General features: G+C 37.9%; 2 protein-coding genes across 3 annotated transcripts in view; both read left to right on the plus strand.

Annotated features, from left to right (window-relative positions):
• The window catches only part of LOC131975830 (kinesin-like protein KIF13A), a 55,800-nt gene extending 39,056 nt beyond the window's left edge, over positions 1-16,744 (plus strand). Inside the window, exons 31-36 of the mRNA XM_059338611.1 lie at positions 429-497; positions 1,365-1,415; positions 1,801-1,888; positions 4,504-4,655; positions 8,759-9,914; positions 15,152-16,744. Of these exons, the coding sequence (XP_059194594.1) occupies positions 429-497; positions 1,365-1,415; positions 1,801-1,888; positions 4,504-4,655; positions 8,759-9,914; positions 15,152-15,285 (1,650 nt within the window). The 3' untranslated portion in view covers positions 15,286-16,744. The remainder of the gene's footprint in view (positions 1-428; positions 498-1,364; positions 1,416-1,800; positions 1,889-4,503; positions 4,656-8,758; positions 9,915-15,151) is intronic.
• A 3,010-nt stretch (positions 16,745-19,754) lies between these two features.
• rbm24b (RNA binding motif protein 24b) lies at positions 19,755-26,225 on the plus strand. 2 transcript variants are annotated; one of them, XM_059338619.1, is made up of 4 exons: positions 19,755-20,030; positions 20,522-20,693; positions 20,925-20,979; positions 24,661-26,225. In XM_059338619.1, exons 1-4 carry the CDS (start codon positions 19,860-19,862, stop codon positions 25,019-25,021), a joined length of 759 nt encoding a protein of 252 aa, XP_059194602.1. In that variant the 5' UTR covers positions 19,755-19,859; the 3' UTR covers positions 25,022-26,225. The 2 variants fall into 2 exon arrangements, with proteins under 2 accessions (XP_059194602.1, XP_059194603.1); XM_059338620.1 differs by having other exon boundaries at positions 20,522-20,645.
• The last annotated feature ends 925 nt before the right edge of the window (positions 26,226-27,150 follow it).

Raw genomic sequence — 27,150 nt, forward strand, 5'->3', positions numbered from 1 at the left:
GTTATTAACTATTACAGTTCTGGTGTTTTGTATTTTGGTTCTAGTGTAAACATCCCAGTCTCAGTAAACATATTCACCATGTGTTGCATGTTCAAATAGAAACACTGAATTATGAATGAAAAAAGTTGACAAAAACGAAAACTAAGGACATTTTCACTATAATTTAAGTTAGTTTTAGTTAGTTTTGTAACCACAAAATACAGTTTCAGTTAGATATCGTTTTTTTAAAAACTCTAGTTTTTATTTTTATTTCAGTTAACGAAAATGTTTTTTCAATTCTAGTTTTCGTTATTTCGTTAGTTTTCGTTAACTATAATAACCTTTGTACTGACATACTGAAACATCTGATAAAGTGTGATTAAGTTGACTGTAAATCCTCATTGAGTGGCTTGTAAAGATGCACCATCTTGTTTGTTTTCCACCTGAAGGCTGTGACAGTGAAGGAGGCGCTCAGTACGAAGGGGAGACACCTCAGAAGGAGTATCAGCACACCAAATGTACAGCATGTAATGAATACATCACTCACTGCACTGCACACACATGGAAATGATTATTTTGTTTTCTGTTTGTTGTTTTATGGTCACAAGTACAAGGCTTTATTTTTATGATCAGTTTTTTTTCCTTTTTAAACTGCATTTATATCTTAAAAAACAACAAGAACATAACATGGTGAAAATTAAACATAATAACCTACACTACCGGTCAAAAGTTTTAGAACACCCCAATTTTTCCAGTTTTTTATTGAAATTCAAGCAGTTCAAGTCAAATGAACAGCTTGAAAGGGTCCAAAGGTAAGTGGTGAACTGCCAGAGGTAAATAAAAAAAGGTAAGCTTAACCAAAACTGGAAAATAATGTACATTTCAGAATTATACAAGTAGGCCTTTTTCAGGGAACAAGAAATGGGTTAACAACTTAACTCTATGGAGTCTTGGGCTATTTTGTCCATTTTTGAATTCTTTTCATGTCTTTGTAAGTCATTTTGTGTCTTTTTTTTGTCATTTTGTGTCTTTTTTTAGTCATTTTGTGTCTATTGGTGTCTTTATGTCATTTTGTGTCTTTTTTTAGTCCTTTAGTCCAACATAAAATGTGATTTTGAATCTTTTTTTTACTTTCAAAACACTATCATGCTCAATAAAGAATTTTAAATGTTGCAAATGTGCATTAATTTCAGAGTACACTGAGACATTAAACTGCATCATTTTTAATTAAATTCTGGAAAAGTTGGTGTGTTCTAAAACTTTTGACCAGTAGTGTACATTAGAGAAAGAGAAAAAAAAAATCCAAGAAAAGGAAAAGAAAAAATGAGTAATTCTATAACTGTTTATATAATATGGCTGATAACACATTGTTTCTTTCTCTGCAGTCTTCATGTAGTAAAATCGACCTGACAGGCTGTGAGGATGAAGACTGTAAGGTAAGTCAGGTGTGCTTTAACAACATAAAAATATTAAATAAACAATATAAAACTCTGATATTAGACAGATTTGCAAAGGTTGCATTTGTAAATATTATCCTGTTATCACAAAACCAGATAATAAAGACATGATTATAATGGTCTTGTCAAATGCATAGTTTTTCCTGAAGCTTAATGCTGGTTGTCATAATTTCTTCTCACACTTTTTCAGGTTTTACAAGAATTTCTTCCACATTTAGCCTGAGGGGTCTCCACTTGTGCTTTGAACTTGTAGATTGATAGAATTAAAGTGTACTTTACAGCAGAACGGCGTCTTTTAGCTGCAGCTATACTTCTCACAGTACTATCCGATATAACCTGTGTATTATTGTCTATTATTGTCTAGGACCACTGTGATCATGCTGACAGCACCAGCTGTAATCCCCTGGAGGGCTCGCTGTGTACCACTCCCATCAAAAGCAAAGAGAATCCAGGTAACCTTCAGAAACAGCAAATCTACAGCATTGCTTTGTTTCCTTTTCTTTGAATAACAGTGTTAGTGTTGCTACATTATAAAAACGGAGGTTATGATGTTTGGCAGTGCCCTCATCGACCTGGGACCCCTCACAGAGTATGCGCGTCTTAAAGTCACCAGCCTTGGCATCACCATAGACAGCGATTTTACATTTGATAAACAGATTAATAGTGTTTTAAAATCTTGTTTTTATCATCTTCGTCTTTTATCAAAAGTGAAACCGTTTTTATCTTTTAACCTCTTTGAACAGATGGTGCACGCTTTTTTTTCAAGTCGACTGGACTACTGCAATGCCCTGTACTCAGGCATCAGCCACAAAGCTTCTCTCGTTTGCAGTTAGTCCAGAACGCCGCGGCACGACTTTTAACAGGGGCCAAAAAGCGGGAACACATTACCCCGATCCTTGCGTCTTTGCACTGGCTTCCTGTTAATTTTCGGATTGATTTTAAGATTTTATTGTTTGTTTTTAAAGCTTTGAATGGACTGGCCCCACAGTACATCAAGGACCTCATCCAGATTTATACTCCAGCGCATGAATTGAGGTCCGAGGGCCAGCTCCAGCTCATGGTCCCTAGAGCGAGACTTAAAACAAGGGGGGACAGGGCTTTCTCTGTGGTGGGCCCCAGACTCTGGAACGCAATTGTTTGCGTGAATGTTTGAATGTTTTAAGTCTCGTCTCAAGACCCATTTTTATTCCCTGGCTTTTTAACACTGCGTGAGTTTTGTGGTCCTCTGTGTCTTTTATTTATTTTACTACTTTTAACTACGTCTTTTATTTTATTTTACTATGTTTATCTGTTTGATTGTATTGTTTTATTTACACTGTGTTCCAAATTATTATGCAACTGAGTTTTTTCTCTGATTTTCCTAAATAGTCGATGCAAATGACAGTCAGCATAATTTAAGTCATCAACCGTTAGTTTAATTAATTCTAATGTGATTGGACAAACCTCCCAATGATAACAGTATTTTTTCAAAAATAAAAAACTTAAAATGCACTGTTCCACATTATTACGCACGGCAGAGTTTTATAACATTTTATAGGTTTTTAAGAACTGAAACTGCTCATTTTTGGATTTTCCAGCATTCGGAGGTCATATTTACTGAAATCAAAAGCTATTTCAATCAAAATCATCTTAACAGGTCAAGTTACATTTTAACATAGGAGCCCTTATTTGATAGCAGCTTCACAATTCTTGCATCCATTGACCTTGTGAGTGTTTGGAGAGTTTCTGCTTGAATTTCTTTGCAGGATGTCAGAATAGCCTCCCAGAGCTGCTGTTTGGATGTGAACTGCCTCCCACCCTCATAGATCTTTCACTTGAGGATGCTCCAAAGGTTCTCAATAGGGTTGAGGTCAGGGAAGGATGGGGGCCACACCATGAGTTTCTCTCCTTTTATGCCCATAGCAGCCAATGATGCAGAGGTATTCCTTGCAGCATGAGATGGTGCATTGTCATGCATGAAGATGATTTTGTTACGGAAAGCACGGTTCTTCTTTTTGTACCATGGGAGAAAGTGGTCAGTCAGAAACTCCACATACTTTACAGAGGTCATTTTCACACCTTCAGGGACCCTAAAGGGGCCGACCAGCTCTCTCCCCATGATTCCAGCCCAAAACATGCCTCGCCACCTCCTTGCTGACGTCGCAGCCTTGTTGGGACATGGTGGCCGTCCACCAACCATCCACCACTCCATCCATCTGGACCATCCAGGGTTGCACGGCACTCATCAGTGAACAAGACTGTTTGACAATTAGTCTTCATGTATTTCTGGGCCCACTGCAGCCGTTTCTGCTTGTGAGCATTGGTTAGGGGTGGCCGAATAGAATAACTGATAGAATAACGCATAACTGCAAGCCTCTGGAGGACCCAACACCTTGATGTTCGTGGGACTCCAGAGGCACCAGCAGCTTCAAATATCTTTTTGCTACTTTGTAATGGCATTTTAGCAGCTGTTCTCTTAATCCGATGTTTTTGTCTGGCAGAAACCTTCCTCATTGTGCCTTTATCTGCACAAACCCATGTGTGCTCTGAATCAGCCACAAATCTCTTAACAGTAGGATGATCACGATTAAGTTTTCGTGAAATATCTAAGGTTTTCATACCTTGTCCAAGGCATTGAACTATTTCACGCTTTTCGGCAGCAGAGAGATCCTTTTTCTTTCCCATATTGCTTGGAAATGGTCATCTGCTTAATAATGTGGAACGCCCTTCTTAAGTAGTTTTTCCTTAATTGGGCTTACCTGGCAAACTAATTATCACAGGTGTCTGAGATTGATTTCAGTGATCCAAAGAGCCCTGAGACACAATACCATCCATGAGTTTAATTGAAAAACAAAACATGTAATCTTTATGACACTTAAATACAATTTGCGTAATAATTTGGAACGCGGTGTATGGCATCATTTTAGATTTATACACTTATTTTTTATTGCTGATTGGTAGATGGAATTGTTTGTTTTATTGTTGATTTTATGTACAGCACTTTGGAGACGTTTGTGTTGTTTAAATGTGCGAAACAAATAAAGGGGGATTGGATTGGATTGGATTATAACTCAATGCTCCTCCACAGGTTTGGTTCCAGATAGCCCTACGTTCTTCAACTCCAGCCCCTTCAAAGTCCTCTCCCCTCAGCCACCCAAGTTCCTCAAGTCCCTGCTGCCTGTCAAAGAGGAGAACAAGGCCAAGAAAGTGCTGGAGGCGCGGCCGCTACTGGGACAAGAGGTGAGGAGGATAAACGCACTTTCTCTCTCAAGGGGAGTCTCTCTCATGTCGTTTGTTTTTGCCATGTTGTTCCCACAAATCCTCTTTTTTTTCAAACCCCATTTTTACATTTTACAATATCACCTATATAATCAAATTACATTTCCACAACATGGTAAACATATTGACACTGACAACAATTACTAATTGTCCAAAGCTGCCTGATGATTTTTGTTTTGGCTTTGCTGTTGCGTGGCTGGATGAAAAACCCTGATGGCACCCTCCACTGTGGTGAAATGAAACAGCATGACTCACAGGAGCATGACTTCAACTGGGGACAGCCACAACGCTAAATTAGACAAAGCTATGCTATAATGTCTGATTTTGTATGTGATAATTGGATTTTTCAGATTCAGTTTATGGCTTTCCCAACCATTGAAACTAACATTGCATAATTGTCTTCATCCGTGCTTGAAGTGGACTAAAAGAGGTGCAGGTACAAATCAGTCCATGTCAGGAATGCTGTGGTTGGGAGGCAGATTAGAGTATATGCCTGCAGTGGTATATAGATAGCTGCAGTCTGGGTAAAAATGGTCTTCTATATCAGTAGTTCTCAACCTTTTTGAGTCGCGACCCCCAATTTAACATGCATGTTGTCCGCGACCCCCGCTCACTGAACGGAATCTCACACACACAGTTCAGATCACCCAAAAAAGACACAAAATGACCAAAAAAGACACAAAATGACCAAAAAAACACACAAAATGACCAAAAAAGACACAAAATTACTAAAAAAAGACACAAAATGACCAAACAAAGACACAAAATGACCAAAAAAGACACAAAATGACCAAAAAAAGACACAAAATGACCATAAAAAGACACAAAATGACTAAAAAAAGACACAAAATGACCCAAAAAAGACACAAAATGACCAAAAAAGACACTAAATGACCCAAAAAGACACAAAATGACCAAAAAAGACACAAAATGACTAAAAAAAGACACAAAATGACCAAAAAAATACACAAAATGACCCAAAAAAAGACACAAAATGACCATAAAAAGACACAAAATGACCATAAAAAGACACAAAATGACCAAAAGACACAAAATGACCAAAAAAGGAAACAAAATGACCCAAAAAAAGACGTAAAATGACCAAAAAGACACAAAATGACCAAAGAAGGAAACAAAATGACCAAAAAAAGACACAAAATGACCATAAAAGACACAAACTGACCAAAAAAGACACAAAATGACCAAAAAAAGACACAAAATGACCCAAAAAGACACAAAGTTACTTTAAAAAAAAGACATTAAATGATCAAAAAGACTAAAACACATTAACACATGAACACTTTAACACAGTGGAGACAGAGCTGACTTCCAAAATGATTTGGCGACCCAGAGAAATCATCTCGCGACCCCAATTGGGGTCCAGACCCCAAGGTTGAGAACAGCTGTTCTATATGATGTTAAAAGATAGCAGTAGCTCAGATGTCTGCTACCGGCTGTAATAGTATGTGGAAATGAGAGTTTGAGGATCAAGATACTACAAATACATGAGAGGAAGTGGTGTTGCAGTAAAAGTACCGTTTTTCACTCTTAGGACACTTCAAGCACTGTTTTTTTGTGAAATATCAAACTGCATGAGACTAACAGTGTAACTGGCCTGCCAGCTCCATGCATGCTATGTGTGTGTGTGTGAAGTGTTGTTCTGACCCATCTGCAGAGCATGCGCTCATGTGTGGACGCTGCACTGCTCCCCCCTCCCTGCCCCTGGCGCCGGCCCAGGGCAGGCAGCGAGGGCCACTGCAAGCCCTCCACCTCCACCTCCACCTCCACCTCCACCCCCACCTCCACCTGCACCACTCCCACCAGCAGGCCGCTCAGCCACACACTGCCACACACTGCTGTAAGTGCTACACACACCAGCACACACTGCTCCGTGGGGCTACTGTAAGACCTTTACACACACAGTACTTTTAAATGTATTTATTTATTTTATTTAACCAGGAAAGTCTTATTGAGATTAAACATCTCTTTTACAAAAGAGTCCTGGCCAAGACAGGCAGCAGCACAGTTAGTTACAGACAATCATTTAAAAACAACAGAGAACATAAAAATAGAGTCACAGTCAGAACATCATCTAACATGTAGCATGTAGAGACAGAAGAGCCAGCTTCAACATCATGAAGTAAGGACTTAAAGTTGATACAACGAATTTTGGATAAATAATGAAGCAGACAACAACTAAAACATCTCTCTGTCTGTTCATTTATATATTTTTTCATATCATATTGTTACTTTTAATCTAAGTCCTTTGCTAAAAAAGGACTCAAATTGACCACAAAATGACAAAAAATGACCACAAAAAGACACAAATTGACCAAAAAAAGACACAAAATGACCAAAAGACCCAAAATGACCAAAAAAGACACAAAATGACCAAAAAAAGACACAAAATGACCAAAAAAAGACACAAAATGACCAAAAAAGACACAAAATGACCAAAAAAAGACACAAAATGACCAAAAAAAAAAGGAAACAAAATGGCAGGCAGCAGCACAGTTAGTTACAGACAATCATTTAAAAACAACAGAGAAGATAAAAATAGAGTCACAGTCAGAACATCATCAAACAAAGCATGTAGAGACAGAAGAGCCAGCTTCAACATCATGAAGTAAGGACTTAAACATGTTTAGAGAAACCAGCTCCTTAAGTTTTAGTGCATTTTGCAGCTGGTTGCGTGAAAAAGGAGCAGCATAACTAAAAGCCCTTTTCCCCAGTTCAGTACGGACTCTAGGCACAGTCAGCCCATGACGTCACACTTTGATTTAAAGGTTACACATGAACTCTTTCAGCCCGTCTCTGTGCTGGTGACAGAACAGATGAACTGACTGGATTTCAATTGTTTGCAACAAACATACTTTGTTTGCAAGTTCCAGCAAAAAGCAAGGAAAAAAAGCAGAACTTATGGAATGATTCCCTGGTCAGCTGATTATAATATTTTGTCACAAAAGCAAACAATTCAAAATTCACTCTCATTTCTGTATTGCATTTTTATTTATTTAACCTTTTATTTATACATGTAATCTAGTTGAGACAATGAGTCTCACTCTCAAGAGAGACCCATTGAAGAAGCACAAAAGATATTTTAATATTTTGTTTCTCATTCAAATTTTGATGTCTGAATATTTGAAGCACCCGTAGCACCCGACCTCACCACTGCCTTGAGACCATTAGGTATCTACATTGTAAAATTTTATGACGATGGCTCCAACAGTATTTGAAAAAGAGGTAACATAGTGCTGTACATCCTCAAACTGCCATTTTTCACTTTAAGCTGTGGCTCAACAATGATATCAACATGGTCTCACAGAAATCCGTGAAATAGCCACGGAATCACTCAAATTTCCATGAAACTGACACGGATTTCGCTACAATGCAAGTTAATGACAGTCATATCCCGTGGCTATTCCAACATACAAAGTGATTATGTTCATTCACTGAGTGAATATTTAGAAAATAAAACATATATTTCTGGCTAGAAATGTGATCAAAATCCATTTTTATGCAGAAACTAAGTCAAAATATTGATTTTTTTCACTAAAAATGAGAGAACTGTCCGCCATGTTTTTTGTTCTGACCGCCGGGACCTTGAAAGTCACGTGACTTTGAACAAACCAATAGCCACGGGATATGACTGTCATTAACTTGCATTGTAGCCAAATCCGTGTCAGTTTCACGGAAACTTGAGTGATTCCGTGGCTATTCCACGGATTTTGAGTTAAGCGAAATCCGTGACTATTCCACGGATTTTGAGTTAAGCGAAATCCGTGACTATTTCACGGATTCCTGTGAGACCAGGTTCATGATATTTATGATCCCATACATGAGTACAATGGTACAGCAACAAACATCTCAAAGCAAAAAACAAACAAAGAAACGTGTACCACATGATTCATACACTACATTCATGTTCCATTATCACATTTTACATTTTGCATTTTTCATTTTCCTCATTCACTTTTAAAAGAGTGCACTTTATAAAAGCTAATGTCTCTGACATCATGTCTGGTGGGATGTGTCTTCTGTCCTGCTGCTGTTGTGTTGATCAGCAGGACTCTGAGGACGAGGAACCCGATCTGGGCATGAGTCTGAATCTGGATCGGGGCCCTCAGGACCACAGCAGCTTCCAGCCTTACATCCCGGAGGACTTTGCAAACTTTGAGAGCTACAACGCCACTCTGGAGACCCAGGAGGGGTTTCTGTGCTCCCGCTCAGACTTGAAGGGAAGCCGCTGTGGAGGTGGGAGCGGAGAGAGGGAGGTGCCTCGGAGCCCCACGGCCAGCAGCTGCACTAGCGGCTACTTTTCACACAGTGCCTCCAACGCTACGCTGTCTGACATGCCTTTCAGCGCCAGCGAGAGCTCGGACCACCTCAGCTGCACCTCCAGAGACCCCAGTGACCCTGCTGGAAGAGGCTGCACTCAAACCAAAAGTGTTTCTGCAGGGAGGGACAGCCAGCAGCCTCCTCTCTCAGCAGGAGGAGCTCAGGAGCTAATCCCCCCCGCCTCCTCGCCTGTCAGCATCCCAAACTGCAGAGACAAGCAGCAAACATTCCCTCTGCCTCAAAACTGTGTCCTCAGTGCCAGCCAGGAGTTCACTGACTTTAAAGGGGCTGATGACAGTATTGGAGACAGTGATTTAGCACATTTTACAGAAGGATGGGAGCAGGAAGCTTTGGATAAAGACACATGTGACACTAACAATCAACACTCCTCTGCTGCCTCAAACACATCTGCTGCAGAAGACTCTTCATCTGCTGCATGCAAATGTCCAAATACTCCAGGCTCTGTTGGGGTAGCTGTGTCCTGCCTTCACACAGCTGCAGTTTGCACTTCAGGCAGAGCCCCAGTATCGCTGCCTGACAAAACTCCACCTCCAGCATCCCCATCTCCATCCCCAGCCACACCTTTATATACAGTCCCCTCCACTGCCCCGACCCCGCGAGCTGGAGGAGAACCTCCCATCCAGGAGCCGGCTCAGGGAGACCTGCCCCACGGGAGTCCCTGTCCCAGCCCCAACCCCAGCAGCGCTGAGCCGTCTGGAGACTCCAGCGGAGATGAGAGCACTCCTGTAGCCCAGCTCCCGGACTGGATGGCCCCGGGGGAGCAGGTCTGGGTCGGGAAGAGGAGAGGAACGGTCCACTATGTTGGAGGGGTGGAGTTCGCTAAGGGCATCTGGATTGGTGTGAAGCTCGACATGGCAGTGGGTGAGTCCTTTTAAAATATTCTGCCAAAAGAATTCTTATATATACACTACTGGTCAAAAGTTTTAGAACACACCAACTTTTCCAGAATTTAATTGAAAACAGTTTAATGTCTCAGTGTACTCTGAAATGAATGCACATTTGCAACATTTAAAATTCTTTATTGAGCATGATAGTGTTTTGAAAGTAAAAAAAAGATTCAAAATCACATTTTATGTTGGACTAAAGGACTAAAAAAAGACACAAAATGACCAAAAAAAGACACTAAATGACAAAAAAAGACACCAAAAGACACAAAATGACTAAAAAAAGACACAAAATGACTAAAAAAAGACACAAAATGACCAAAAAAAGACACAAAATGACTTACAAAGACATGAAAAGAATTCAAAAATGGACAAAATAGCCCAAGACTCCATAGAGTTAAGTTGTTAACCCATTTCTTGTTCCCTGAAAAAGGCCTACTTGTATAATTCTGAAATGTACATTATCTTTCAGTTTTGGTTAAGCTTACCTTTTTTTATTTACCTCTGGCAGTTCACCACTTACCTTTGTACCCTTTCAAGCTGTTCATTTGACTTGAACTGCTTGAATTTCAATAAAAAACTGGAAAAATTGGGGTGTTCTAAAACTTCTGACCGGTAGTGTACACTACAGGCTAAAAGTTTGGAAGCAAGATTAAATTTGTACAAAAAAAGATCATAGTTTCATTGGTATACTTTTCAACAAAAAAAAACATGATTATTATATAAAGAGGCACTTATCAAAATACAGTTTAACTATAATTATTGGTTCTTTAGGTTTTTATTGCTTAGACTCTGCTTTCTCTAAAGTAACCTCCTCTGGCTTCAACAACAGCATGGCGTATATGTTGGCATTTGTTGCTCAAGTTTTTTAAAGTATGTGCCAGTAATTACATTCCAAGCTTTCATAAGTTCATCAATGAAAGACTGCTGATTCGTGGGGCGCACCTTTATAACTGATCAATCCAATTCGTCCCACACAAGCACAATAGGAGAGAGGTCTGGAGACTGAGGGGGCAAAGCATCTTTTGAAGAACACCTTCCTGTTATTTTTAGTCTAGGTTAGTAGTTCTCAACCTTTTTGAGTCGCGACCCCCAATTTAACATGCATGTTGTCCGCGACCCGCGAGAGACACAAAGTAATAAAAAAAAGACACAAATTGACCAAAAAATGACACAAAATGACTAAAAAAAGACACAAAATGACTAAAAGAAAAGACACAAAATGAACAAAAAAGAAACAAAATGACTAAAAAGACACAAAATGACTAAAAGAAAAGACACAAAATGAACAAAAAAGACACAAAATGACTAAAAAGACACAAAATGACTAAAAGAAAAGACCAAAATGAACAAAAAATGAACAAAAAAGACAAAATGAACAAAAAAGACACAAAATGACTAAAAAGACACAAAATGACTAAAAGAAAAGACACAAAATGAACAAAAAAGACACAAAATGACTAAAAGAAAAGACACAAAATGAACAAAAAATGAACAAAAAAGACAAAATGAACAAAAAAGACACAAATTGACCAAAAAAAGACACAAAATTACTAAAAAAAGACACAAAATGACTAAAAGAAAAGACACAAAATGAACAAAAAAGACACAAAATGACTAAAAAGACACAAAATTACTAAAAGAAAAGACACAAAATGAACACAAAATGAACAAAAAAGACACAAAATGACTAAAAAGACACAAATTGACCAAAAAAAGACACAAAATTACTAAAAAAGACACAAAATGACTAAAAGAAAAGACACAAAATGAACAAAAAAGACAAAATGAACAAAAAAGACACAAAATGACCAAAAAAGACACAAAATGACTAAAAAGACACAAAATGACACAAAGACAAAAAAGACACAAAATGATCAAAAAAGGCACAAAATGACCAAAATATAAATAAATGATGAAGCAGACAACAACTAAAAGATATCCCTGTCTGAAATTATGTAATTTAATATTCATTTTGTGCATTTATATTTTTTCCAAAATGATTTGGCGACCCCCCCGAAATCATCTCGCAACCCCAATTGGGGTCGGGACCCCAAGGTTGAGAATGACTGGTCTAGCTAACCCTGACAGAGCTTGGATCAATGAATGCTTTGCCTCATTATCTTGCTGCAAAACAAATTTTTCGACCCACAAGTCTGAGTCCAGATGGAAGTGCATGATGCTGGAGGATGGAGTGTTCCTGTTCCTTCTTCATGATACCCTTTACTGAAAACAGATCTCCAACTGTATCATCTGCAAAACATCCCCAACTCATGGCACTACCACCTCAATGCTTTATTGTTAATGTTCTGCATGGTGCTTTAAGACGGTCACCAGTTTGTCTGCAGACATAGACTCTGTCATTTGAACCAAATAGTTCAAACTTGCTTTCGTCGGTCCAGAGAAGTTGTTTCCAGTCATCTTAGGTCCAATATTTATATGCTTTTGCCTACTCATATCTCTTTTTTTTGTTCTTTGGACGAAGCAGTGTTTTTTTTTGCACATACAACCCTTCAGACCAGTCTTTTGACAGTTGTCAGAGATAAGGGTTTTGACCTTGTCATGGTGTTTTCCTCTTATTTGTGGTTCTGTTTCTTCGCTAATCTCTTCCTGGTAACAATAATATGTTTATCTTCAGCTTTTTTAGTAAACCTCTTTCTTCCAGACCATCATCAGATCATTTACTTAATTTATTTTAATTATAATGGTTATGGCTTACATTTAATGAAGACCTGAAATTCAGTGTCTTAAAAAATGTTAATTTTACAAAAGACCAATTTTAAAAAGTCTGTTTAATATGGAAATGTTGGCCTCTGAAAAGTATGTCATCTATATCAGTAGTTCTCAACCTTTTTGAGTCGCGACCCCCAATTTAACATGCATGTTGTCCACGACCCCCGCTCACTGAACACAATCTCACACGCACAGTTCAGATCAACCAAAAAAGAAACAAAATGACCAAAAAAAGGAAACAAAATGACCAAAAAAGACACAAAATGACCAAAAAAGACACAAAATGACAAAAAAGGAAACAGAATGACCAAAAAAGACACAAATTGACCACAAAATGAAAAAAAAAATACAAAAAAGACACAAAATGGCCAAAAAAAGGAAACAAAATGACCAAAAAAGACACAAAATTATCAAAAAAGACACAAAATGACGAAAAAAGACACAAAATTACAAAAAAGACACAAAATGACAAAAAAAACCCACAAAATGACCCAAAAAAAAGACATTAAATGACCAAAAAGACTAAAACACATGAACACATGAACACTTTAACACAGTGGAGACAGAGCTGACTTCCAAAATGATTTGGCGACCCCCAGAAATCATCTCACGACCCCAATTGGGGTCCCGACCCCAAGGTTGAGAATAGCTGATCCATATGACTCAGTACTTGGTTGGGGCTGTTTGACTTGAACTACTGGAAATTGATTTTTTCCATCATATTCTGATGTATTTTGATGCACCGGTATTATAGGACCATTTTAAGCTTGACATATATTGAAATCATTTATAAATACTGTCGTCATCACATAGTTTGTCCACCAGAGAGCGCTTTTTAATTTTCCCACTCACTACATATGTTCTGCACAATTCTCTAACTACATTGTTTTACACAAAAAATATCTTGTCTATGTAATAACAAAACAATAGCCACCGAAATATTAAAACCAAATATTATTTCCCTCAAATATAGGTCATAATACCAGCATGGCCAGCTTAAAGAGAGAGTTCCCTTTTTTTAAACTACTTCTCTATTTTTAGTCTATTACCTAAAGTAGATGGAATGTATTTAGCCAACTAAAACCAATCTGTTCAAGTGTACACTATATTTAGTATATTTTCACCTCTTTGCTGTGTGTCAGCCCTGTTTAAGGTCACTCAGGGGGACCTGCAGCTGTTTTATGCTCTCAGCAAACCACCAAACCTATTGACAAACAATGTTCCTCGCACAGAGAGTTGAATGAGAGCGTAGAAAGGCTTCAGTTCCCTGTCGACAGCCTGCTTCTCCAAACTGGGAGAATTATTACTGTAGGTAATACATTGAATATGGATAAACACCTCATCCAACCCTGCTTCAACAAATCCAAACTATCCCTTTAACCCACAACAGGGCGATGGGGATAAAAACGTTAAATTAATACGTTAATAAAAACGATAAAAACGCCCCCGTTCACAGGCCTCAAAGCTCCAGTATTGCTCAGGCTGTTTATTTAATATAGCAAGTGACAACCTTTTTGCTTTTTTTTTCAAACTTGTCTTTATTGGGGTTTTTTTTCTTTCGTTCACATACACTACTGGTCAAAAGTTTTAGAACACACCAACTTTTCCAGAATTTAAAATGATGCAGTTTAATGTCTCAGTGTACTCTGAAATTAATGCACATTTGCAACATTTAAAATTCTTTATTGAGCATGATAGTTTTGAAAGTAAAAAAAGATTCAAAATCACATTTTATGTTGGACTAAAGGACTAAAAAAAAGACCAAAAAAAGACACCAAAAGACACAAAATGACCAAAAAAAGACACCAAAAGACACAAAATGACCAAAAAAAGACACCAAAAGACAGAAAATGACTAAAAAAGACACAAAATGACCAAAAAAAGGACACAAAATGACTTACAAAGACATGAAAAGAATTCAAAAATGGACAAAATAGCCCAAGACTCCATAGAGTTAAGTTGTTAACCCATTTCTTGTTCCCTGAAAAAGGCCTACTTGTATAATTCTGAAATGTACATTATTTTTCAGTTTTGGTTAAGCTTACCCTTTTTTATTTACCTCTGGCAGTTCACCACTTACCTTTGGACCCTTTCAAGCTGTTCATTTGACTTGAACTGCTTGAATTTCAATAAAAAACTGGAAAAATTGGAGTGTTCTAAAACTTTTGACCGGTAGTGTACATACAAAAATAAAGAATGTACATGTTCATTTAAATGCTTAAAATCAACACGAAAGGGGCGTCCCGGTGGCTCACACTGGTAGAGCGTGTCCCATTAAGGCTGAGTCCTTCCTGCGGTGGCTTTCTATCTATCACTTTCAATAAAAGCAAAAATGGCAAAAAAAAAAATTAAAAAAAATAGTAAATAAAAAATCAACACGAAAGAACAGAATTATAGTAGAAAAATAAAAGCAATGCATGCGTTTGCGTTTTGTATCCAGATGTGACGTTCTACATTTCTGTTATGTTGATGTTCCCGTAGGGAAGCACAACGGGACCGTCCAGGGCAGGGTGTACTTCCGCTGCCCTCCAGGTCACGGTGTGTTTGTGAAGCCGTCTCGTCTCACCAGAGGACCACCCTCCATGGACACAGAACCCCAGACCCTGATCAGATAGGACCCAAAGAAGGACCAGCTTTCTAAGGACCAGCAGGGCCCCACAGGGGGTCCTCAGATCCAGTGCCTCTGGGTGAACCGCGGGCTGGTTTCAGCGCGTGTTTTCTGTCGGTGTGTCTGCTTTACTTAAGCATATCTGACCTGTGCATTTAATGAAGGTATATCCTAATTACTGTTCACTGAAAATTCACTATGCACATATCTGAGTTTTCTATATGGTGATATTTTTGATAGAGAACTTCACTTTTAACTGGGAGTCCATATTGAAATATTACCCGCATACATTTTCTTACATTGGTTTCTGAACATTATATATGATATTTTTGTAAGACAATGCATCCTCCCTGAGGCTCATAGTGGAGTTATCTGGGATATGAAGATTAAGAATGTACTACTGTTATTAAACATTGATATCTGCATCAATATGATCTGTCAGGGGTAACCAAAGAACTACGGTTCCATATCTGCTGTTATGATGTTATTTTTTTAATGTATGTGGAGGTAAACACTATATATCTATGTGTCCAAGTAAAGCTTAGTGCCATATCTCTAGGAGTAATGCCACATACCCTGAACAGAGGACAAACCTGCTAAACCTGAGTTGCTTTCAGTGTTTGACTGCAGTTATCATGTTAAATTATCCTGTTGAAGTACTGTAACACTGTGGAGGAAATAATCCCCATCCAGCATGAGACTGTTGCTGTTTGAAAGCTTGCACTGGAAAGGATTCTTGGAGAGTTCGCCGACTGTCTTCCATATTGGACTGATGAGATATTTTTTAACTGAAGTGACTGAGAAACCATCACTTTAATCTGGGGAACAAAGCAGCTGGGCTTTGTCCAAGGCCTGGATGTACTGATGCCTTAATGCCCTGTTCCCATAAAGGCCGGCACATAAAGCCCCGACCACTCAATGAACTGGAGAACAAGTTCAAAGAGTTTCAAACTAACTATATGGACCTGAAACCTGTGTGTGTGTGTGTGTATGTACATCATGATGCCCAGATGCATTCAAAATGCCACCTAGCCTCTGAATACCTTTTTTAACTGATTGTCCATCTGCATTTTATATTTTAACTGACTGGTATATCACTACATGTTAAAAGGTACTCAATAATGCATTTTTTTTTCACATGGAGGATTGGATGGATGGCAAGAAGACGGCACAAAAGTAGTTTAGTCCTGAAGAAGAGCTGTCCTTACGTCTTTATGGAAGTGGTGAACTGTGGAACTGACTAGATATAGTTATATATCCAAGCTGTAATTTCAAGTAAATGAAACAAACCCAAGACCTTACTTTAAAGAAGAGAACAAAGCTGCTCTCCCTCATAAGGAGTTGTAAATAGAAATGTATTTGAACATAGTATTTACACTATTATAATGTACAGAATTGTATTTATAATGTATCGCAAACTGTTTTAATTGGTACAAAATGTTCTAGAATAGAACATTTACAATCAGCGTGCTGTGTTGACTCTTTATTTGCTTCATTCAGCTCACCATGTTTGTATATTTCACTGTTATGTAGTTTGTTTCATGGACAAACATGTTCCCATTAAATTATTCTTAATCTAAATGCAATAACATATGCCATAATATATTTTCAAGTTGGTGTGATAGTGCAGTTGTAAAACATGATATATATCATCATATTGCCTAACCCTGATTATAAGTTATTTGATCTTTTAGTCCACATCTCATTGTGATGCAATGTAGCCAAGAAAATCCATTAAATACCCTGTGCCCCAATATGTCCATACCTAAAATGTACAAGAATAGAGAATGGATCTGCAGTTGATTTAGCTGTTTTTGAAATTTTATATTTGTTCATACATTCTCAAAATACATACATTTTGTATATGTAGCCAAAAACATGTTAAGAGAGGCGGCCCGCGGGCCACATCCGGCCCGTTGGCTGTCCTTGTCCGGCCCGCGTGAGGTTACCCAGAAATTAGAAATCAATACAACCGCAGTGCTTTTATTTTGAAAAAAATAGCAAACATTAGCACTAGCTAACAACACTTTTACTATAGTTAAGACAACAAATATAGCCACTAATATATATGACAGAATAAAATAAACTTTAACAAACCTTGTGTCCTGTCAGTCAGCCACTAGAGAAGCCTTTTTCATACTTTATATCAACTTTATATGAATTACTACGCACTCGTTATTTACCGTTCGTTTTTTCATTTAACCGTTCTACCGGTTATTTCCTGTCACTACCTTTCAAAATGAAAGCACCCGTTTTACACTGGACGGCACTTTTTCAAAATAAAAGCATCACAACATTGTTAAACACCTTGAAAATGTACAAACATGAAAAACAAGCTATATAATACAAAAACACAAATAGGAAGCTTACTAAAGAACATTTACAGTTGAGTTTAAAATAAATGTTAAAGTGATACAGTGATTGGAGTATTTACTACTTTTTACTGCTATATTTGATTTACTCCACATTAACAGTCTTATCATAACATGTGTTCCTATCAGTAGCAGCTCAAAACCAGATAATTTACTGTATTTTATTAAGCGATTACATTAATATTGAGCAGAATTTAGTTCAGAGTTTTGGTCCGGCCCCTGCAACCTTCGTGGTATTGGTCATGTGACCCCTTGGGAAAATTAATTGCCCACCCCTGATTTAGGCCATCACTGGACACACATAAACCTGACAGCGAGTGTGATACTTTACTATATCTGTTAAATGACATGTCAACAGTGATGTGTGCTCCATTTTCTGGCTTCTCAATGTGGCACAAAAATATCTCCTGGCAGATTTATGGTTTATGGAACTGAAAGTCCTGTCTGTGACTGATGTAAAGGTAAACAACAAACACATGTAACAATGTTGTCCTCCATAACTGATGCAGGCACCTGTAGGCCAATCACAGACGGCTCTATGAAAGAAATGTACCATTTAATTGAAAGACTGTTACTGTTTCTAATCTTGACCCACTGTTAGTGGTGCCAATAAAACACTCATTCCAAACTGTCACACTTAGGCCAGTGTGACCTAAGATGTCACATTTGTCTTAACATAATTATAATATAATAATTATAGTGCCCCCAAGGGGTTAACTAGTGTGTATATATATTTTAAACTTTTGCTATATTACAAAAATAAAGTCATGTATCAGCACACAATTTAAACCATAGCAGCATCTAAGCTACAGATAATGCTGTAAGTATATAGTGTGTTGGTAAATGAATGGGCAGCTGGGGTTTTGGTTTTTATGAGGTTAGTAAATCAACCCTGAATACAAAATTTTTTTTAAGAAAAGAAGACTTAAGAAATATTGTACAGTACGCTATTTAACTAATAAGTCTGTCTGTCCTTGGTATTTTTTTCTGAGAATTTGTAGGTTTAAGCAACCTTTGGAGAATAACATTACAGAATAAAACAAAACCAACAATAAATGAGTATCTGAAATGCTGATTCCAGTATTTTTAGACTGTAAGTGGCTTTTAGGCCAAAACATAAATAAGGATTCAGTATATAATTCTATTCCTGTCAGACTGGAGCCTTAAAAACAGTGTTCAGACCATGTTGGGGAATAATAAAGTACACAGGATCAGATGTTCAAAAACATTTTTGCCACCTGGTCAAACTTTTCAACGAGGTCTGGGGCTTTCACTGGGGGCTAATAAGAGTTCTTGTAAAATCCTTGTTCAGCCCTGGTAGTGAAACTTTTATGTTTTATTGCATGAGTCTGCACCAGTGGTGGAATGTAACTAAGTACATTTACTCAAGTATTGTACTTAAGTATCATTTTGAGGTATTTGTACTTGAGTATTTCCATTTTATGTAACTTTATACTTCAACTTCACTACAGTTTGAGGCAAATATTGTACTTTTTACTCCACTACATTTAGCTGACAGCTCTAGTTACTTTACAGGTTGAGATTTAATATAAAGAACACGATACATTAAAAATTATTATACATGTTAAACTCAACATTATATTAAATAGTTAAAATGAGCCCTATATTTACAAAATTAAAACACTGCTTACATAATTGAAACAATACAAATAATGTAATAATATATAAAACAATCTGAGTGGGTCCATTCTGCATAACGAGTACTTTTACTTTTGATACTTTAAGTACATGTTGATGCTGATACTTTTGTACTTTTACTTGAGTATTTCCATTTTATGTAACTTTATACTTCTACTTCACTACAGTTTGAGGTAAATATTGAACTTTTTACTCAACTACATTGTAATTTGGAAACATTTTGGAAAATAGAAAATTAATGGGTTTTTTTCTACATTTATTGTGCACAGTGTGTCCTTGCCGCTGTTTTAGCAGCTGTGCGCCAGTAGGCAGCGCGTGCACAGGGTGGAGGAGGTCTGGGTGGAGTTAAGTATCTGTGTCACACACTGACAACTGGGAAACCTCCCGCACCAAACTAACAGGTGTCTTCCTCCTCCTCCTTCAGACCCACATTCAGTCACATCACCGGGGGGCTGTCTGTCCGCGCGCACACTCGATCTGACCGCTGTCCTTTACTTTATCTGACCTTATTTCATAATTTCCAGGAAATCGGTTCAACACTTATCAACAAATGATGCACTCGGCACAGAAAGACACCACGTTCACCAAGATCTTTGTGGGAGGTCTTCCTTATCACACAACGGACTCAAGTCTCAGGAAATACTTCGAGGTGTTTGGAGACATCGAGGAGGCTGTTGTCATCACCGATCGGCAGACGGGGAAATCCAGAGGTTATGGATTTGTAAGTAGCAACCTGGTACTAGTTCTGAGTTGCCATTTTTGTTGAAGTTGCTTGCACACGTGCACAGCCGAGGATATGGCCCATTGATCCAGTATCGGCACCTGTAGGCTGGAAATTGTACTGTTTCCTGTTGTGCGTGACAGCTAGGTTAGAAAAGAATCATTTGGAGCCGAAATCCGACAATCCAGACTTGGAACAAGTCATTGGATGGTAGGAAATATTCATGTAATGATTATCCTGGCTTAAATCATTGCGATCCACAATATTATCGCGATAAAATGGGCTTAAAACTCTTAAAATGGCACTAAAATATACTATAATCACTTTTCTTTTTTGTTGAGAAACGTTATTTGTATTGCGTCAGGCATGTTGCAGAGGAGGAAAAAAGACCTGACTACTTCAGTATTTACCAAATTATCTGAAAAACAAATGATCCATAATTTGTAGTTGATGCATATGAAATCTCAATGGAAAATGTGTTGTTTCTTCAGGTGACAATGGCAGATCGGGCCTCTGCGGACCGAGCCTGCAAGGACCCCAACCCCATAATAGACGGCAGGAAAGCCAATGTGAACCTGGCCTACCTGGGGGCTAAGCCCAGGGTCATACAGCCAGGTGAGGGACTGGACCACAGCTTTATTTCCCAACTGCAAGATAATCAAGGTGGCACACAAACAAGTCCAAATATCTTTACACACTCATATACAGACACTGTGATGTAGTCTCATATTTGGATTAATTACTGTGTAGAGTGATATGTTTGCTTTTTTAGTTGAATTGTTTTGTCTTGGAACTGCTATAGGCAGTCTTGCAGAGGATCAAAACACTCTTCAAAATGGTCTCCGTTGTATTTGAAATGCGTCAGTCAAACTAAAGTGTGTGTTTTATTTCCAGGATTTGCATTTGGAATGCCTCAGATCCACCCAGCATTCATCCAAAGGCCTTATGGGTATGTTACGCTGCAGAAATCACTCTTTATTTCACAAAAATCGGTCTGTATGAAATTGAAAGAAAGTTTTTATTATTGTAAAAAAGTGTAATTTATCATTGCCTCTACTTCTGAATGAGGACATGAGTGGATGTGTGCTCCTCTGCTTGGTGTTGACTGTAAAGGAAGTGAACATTTGTCCCCAGCCACCGCAGGACTTGACTTCATGTTGTCTATCTCTCTCTGATCTGACAGGGTCGGTAACGGTTAAAATAGCTGATGAAGGGACATGATGGTTTGAGGAATAGCTGAGTCTGCATTGGGCAGAGCGCTAAAGTGTTACCTGTAAACTCTGACATACACAAACGAACTGAAATGGTGACTAGATGCATGGAAGTCTTCTGTTTTTTTTTCACCAGTTTTCCATAGAACATAGATTGGTGTGTGCCTTGTTTTCAGTATGATGTGGTGTTCAGCTTAACTGTGTGCTTATTTCTACTTGCAGTGGGGGAGGTGGGGGGTGCAGGAGGTTTTTGTGCAGACTTTTTGTGAGTTTTGATAGGGAGTCGTAACTCTGCAACGGGGTGTTGATTCTTTTTCCCTTTTTAATAATTGATTTGTGCTTTAGCCTGTGGTTTATTTTTTTCCCCCAGTTTCCTCGTTAACATAAAGTTGATGGTGTTTTGTTGTCAAAAGGGGGCTGATGATCACATACAGTGTTTTAATTTCAAAATCAATCCCCCACAACAAAACAAACACTGGCTTGCATGTGGGAGTTCTTTTTCTGTTTTCTTACCCATTATGCTGTGTTTTTTTTTTTTTTTTATTAACCCATTGCTTTCACTTGTAGCTTACATCTACAGGTACATGATACTGAGCCTTTATTCATTTATTTTTGTATTTTTCTCAAAACTCCAGCAGCTGTCTTTTAACAAACAAATTAAAATGTGCAGGGGGAATGAAAACAAACACAAATATTGTTATCTCTACAGAAAAACATAATTTCCCCAATGTTGGTACTTCATTAGCAGAGCTACATTTTTTAATGACGTAAGTTAATTAAAAATGTGAAAACTTTAAATAAAAACTGGATCTCTGTCTGTATAAAACATTTTTTAGATGTTATCCAGATGTGATTATGGATTCAGTATCAAGCTTTGCAATACATAAAAAACCTGTGTTTTTTTTAAATATATAGAAAGATTGAAATGCTGACTGCAGGTTGGAGACAGAGATCTTAGCCGGCCTCTTAGGCAGCAGCTGTTGGCTACACTGATCTCCACGGCCTCTCAAATTCAGATGGAAAATGGGAGTCACTCAGCAGCGCTGTTAATAATGTATGGCACAGACAGGGCCGCTGGGCTGTGGACAACAGGTGGGCCGAGCCATGTGCCCATGGAGCCTTTTGGTTATGTGCGAGGGATTACCCATGTGTCCTGGTGATTTACAAAGCACCTTTATTTAGCTCTCGGCGTGCAGGACCACAAAATGTTCCTCCCGTCTCTTTCAATGGAGATGGCTTAAGTCAGCTGTGCCCTTTTAGCGCTTGAACTGTTCATAATGAAACAAGGTCATGTCACAGAGAAAGGCAACCAATATCTCATCACGTTAGGAATCATACATGTGATTCAATTTGTCACATTTCATACAAGAATTGTATCATTTTCATGATCTTTATGCAAGTAAAGTACAAAAAAAGTTAGCTTTTTTTCCACAGAAGTGGATCTAGCATCCCACTTTGTATAAAGGGCAGCACTTTGTGATCAGCTAGAACACCTCCGGGCTGATAATGATCTAGAATTATATTCAGGAAAGTCACTGCGACAGTAGAGCGGCGTAGGCGGCCATTACCGTTAACGAGTGCCCTGCCATGTGTTACTGAAGGAGAAGATCAGCTTGTCCTTTGGAGATGACAAGGGGAGCAAAAATAGCATGCTTCCAGCCTCCCTTGTCAGTCAAGTTGGCGTGTGTATGTTTGTGTGGGGGTGTATGTCTGTAAGTGGGGGAGGGGCACTTGTCTATGGCCAGATATAACAGTTTCACACCTGCTCCTTAATATATTTACTGAGGGTCACTTTAACACAAGTTAAAAAGTGGGGGGCCAAATTTACCCAGATACCCAAGCTTGTATTTATCCATTTATACCCTGGTCTGTATACAGAATGTTGCTCTGCAGACGGAGAGCCCCTGTTTAATCTTCTCTTACACCATTTTTCTTTTTCAAGCAACTAAACTACGGCTGGGTGATATGACGATATACAAAGCATAGAAAAAAGTACATTTGTCAAGTATTTAATTCACACAGGAGTATGTTTTGTCATGTCGGTATTTCATATAGACTATTTATATATTGAGTTGCCAGAAAACATGCTGTATTGTGATATATAGTTACTGAGATATGAAATGACATACACTACTGGTCAAAAGTTTTAGAACACACCAACTTTTCCAGAATTTAATTGGAAATTATGCAGTTTAATGTCTCAGTGTACTCTGAAATTAATGCACATTTGCAACATTTAAAATTCTTTATTGAGCATGATAGTGTTTTGAAAGTAAAAAAAGATTCAAAATCACATTTTATGTTGAACTAAAGGACTAAAAAAAGACACAAAATGACCAAAAAAAGACACAAAATGACAAAAAAGAAACCAATAGACACAAAATTACTAAAAAAAGACACAAAATGACAAAAAAAGACACCAAAAGACTAAAAAAAGACACAAAATGACCAAAAAAAGACACAAAATGACTTACAAAGACATGAAAAGAATTCAAAAATGGACAAAATAGCCCAAGACTCCATAGAGTTAAGTTGTTAACTCATTTCTTGTTCCCTGAAAAAGGCCTACTTGTATAATTCTGAAATGTACATTATTTTTCAGTTTTGGTTAAGCTTACCTTTTTTTATTTACCTCTGGCAGTTCACCACTTACCTTTGTACCCTTTCAAGCTGTTCATTTGACTTGAACCGCTTGAATTTCAATAAAAAACTGGAAAAATTGGGCTGTTCTAAAACTTTTGACCGGTAGTGTATATCTGTTTAGAAGGTTTTGGTTATATCACCCAGCCCTAAAATAAACAGCACAACAGCCTCTAGAGAACAACCAAGCCTCTCTTGATACTATTTCTATACTATTTCTAATCTATTTTAACTGTATAGATCATTCAGCAGCTATAGTGCAATGTGCTGCATCTTAAAGAAACCAAAGGCCTATTTATTTATACATATATATATCTCTTTTGCCTTATTTGTTTGTCTTTACGGACCTATTAACATGTGTGGGCATGCTGTATGTGTGGTGTTGGTGTGACCATACGTGGACAGAACTATTGTCCACTTCTCTTCCTGATATGTTGTGGTGTTGTGCGACAAGCTCGCATTTTGTCAAATACCATTTTGGTGAAAACATTGGGTGCAGAGCTGGGCTGTGTCTTCATTTAATGCCTCACTGTGTTCCAGAATCCAGGTGCTTTTTGATATTAAAAGCTGCGCTTGTGTTTCTTTGTGGTTTTGCTGCTTCCTTAACTTTTCATTTCTAGGTAGGGTTGTTTTTCTCAGTTGTTAATGAATGGATTTGCTGTGTTCTGAGGACTGGATTGCCGTTTTTGAGGCGCCTGCTTTTCAGAATTTTAGTCTCGGCGTCGGAGAAGTTCCCTGCTTTGCTCTGCTTTGACCCTGTGTGTCTTTGTTTCCTACAGAGTCCCGGCCCACTACGTCTACCCTCAGGCTTTTGTCCAGCCCAGCGTGGTGATCCCTCATGTACAACCTTCTGCTGCTACGGCAACAGCTGCTGCTGCCACCTCCCCATACCTTGACTATACTGGAGCAGCGTATGCTCAGTACTCTGCTGCTGCAGCCACTGCTGCTGCCGCTGCTGCAGCATATGAGCAGTATCCATATGCAGCTTCACCAGCACCAACCAGCTACATGACTACAGCAGGGTATGGGTACGCTGTCCAGCAGCCGCTCGCCACCGCTGCCACCCCGGGAGCTGCTGCTGCTGCTGCTGCCTTCAGCCAGTACCAACCTCAGCAGCTGCAGACGGATCGCATGCAGTAAAAAACCGTGAAAACTACCTTAAAGGAGGAAAGATGTAAACGAAGGGGAAGAGCGTAAGGGCTGACTGATGGATGTCACTACCAGGTTTTAACTGAGCAGTCGTTCTACCAAAGAGCCTGAAGAATATCACCAAAAATGTGGAGAGAAGTGAAGAATAACTATTTAATTCTAGTGAGATCAGTATTTTGTCACTATTGAATATTTAATATTTATTCAGCAGGAAAATATTTAATGTTAATTCAAGTAGACTTACTGGACCTCATGTCAACTATTGCTGAATTTTCTGTATATATATTGCAGGGGAATTTGTATAAAATTCCTAAATGCAATCGCGTCTTATGATCAGGTTACTTCCCCAAAACACTTGCATACATATGAGAACAGCATGTCACGTCATCGTGCAGTTTTCAGTATTTCAAAGTTTTGGACCAGTATTTTGTTTGGTAAAGCTATGCAGACATCGATATAGACGTTACATTTTGTTAGGATTGTTCTCTTTTGTATAACTGTTTGGAGTGAGATAGATTAGACACTGTCAACTTGTTCCCTTTAAAACATTTTCTTGGTAGTTCGTAAAAAAAAAAAAAAAAATGCTGAAGTGACAACTGAAGCTGGTAAAAGCACTCACTTTTCTTCCCTTTAAATTGCGCCTCGAGTAAACTCAGCATAAGGGAAGAAACAATATTGAATGTGAATCTTTCATTTTGACAAAATATTTCATAATGTGCCTTTTAAATTATGCTATTTATGTATTTATTATGGAGCCTTACAATAATAAACCCTTTATTTTGTGTTCATGTGTTAGTATGAAGCCTGCTAAAGAACATGTCCACAGGTGCTGCTGCATAATGAACAAGAGCATCAGTGGATGTTTAAACGTGGCTTCACAGAGCGAAACACTGTGTATAAAGAACAAAAGACGAGTGGAAAAGTAGCAATAAGTCCAACGTATTTTCTGTTTTCTGTAGATTTAATGTTTTTGTCTCAAATAGATTCATTCTTTAAATGTCGCTTTTTATACTTGACCACTTTGATAAAGGACAATGTGAGAACTGTTAAATTTTTAAATTTTTTACATTTGATGTCATTAGACATTAAATGTTTTCTAATGCAAGGGCATCACCTGTTTCACCTTGCATTTTGTAATGCATGACTCAAAATAATGCAAACATTTAATATGTGAAATAAAAAGAAATTTACCTTCTTTTTTTTATTCATTTGTGTTCTGCGTAAAATCATTTTTTTATACCAATGACTTACCACTTACCTTATGTCAGGTTAATTAACATTAATGATGAAAATAATTTGATTTGCAATGGGATTTTTTTTTTGTACTTTGAATGTAAATAAGGTGCCAGAGGGCATTTTAAAAAGTGTCAAAATGGACTAATAGCTATTTATTATATAATTGCATGATATAAGAGGTTCTGTCTATTTTCAATGGTGTATAAACATTTGCAAATGTAAACAATGCATTTTACAACTAAAATGTAGTTTCAGCTGTTAAATGCAGTTAGATAGATTAGATTTGACTTTATTAATCCCACAGCGGGGAAATTTCTTTGTTACAGCCGCAGAAAATCACACAATTTTAAGATAAGATAAAAAACAATCTAAGAAAAGACATTTAACAATATACAAAATATACAAAATAATAATATACTATATACAACTTAGTGCAAATTAAGTGGAGAATATGCAGAGTGCAGATTATATGCAGTAAAATATCTGATGTAATTGTCCTTTTGCCAAGTTAATTTAATCAATAAGTGTATAAGCCAGTTAATGTGAAAGATTTTATTTTCAAGAAAGAAAGAATGAGTTATGGGCCTTTTAATCTTACTAATGGTTATTTATTCACTGGCCCCTGACCTCCTATGTTTTGCAAAAGTGGCCCCTGACCCCTGCAGAGCAAGTTGAGTCCATCTTGTATAGAGTACGTCGAAACAAGCTCCTTCAGTATTCAGTTACTGTGTGTGTGCAGTGGGGCAGCATCAGTGTTTTCAAAAGTCTGGCTACAATATGAACCATAGCTATTATTTGATCGTCATATAATCAGTTTGACTTTTATTAACGTCTCTGAGCAATAAATAGTCTAATTCCGTAACCTATCTGAAGATAGAGACGTC

The sequence above is a fragment of the Centropristis striata genome, chromosome 8 (assembly GCF_030273125.1).
Source record: "Centropristis striata isolate RG_2023a ecotype Rhode Island chromosome 8, C.striata_1.0, whole genome shotgun sequence".
NCBI lineage: Eukaryota > Metazoa > Chordata > Actinopteri > Perciformes > Serranidae > Centropristis > Centropristis striata.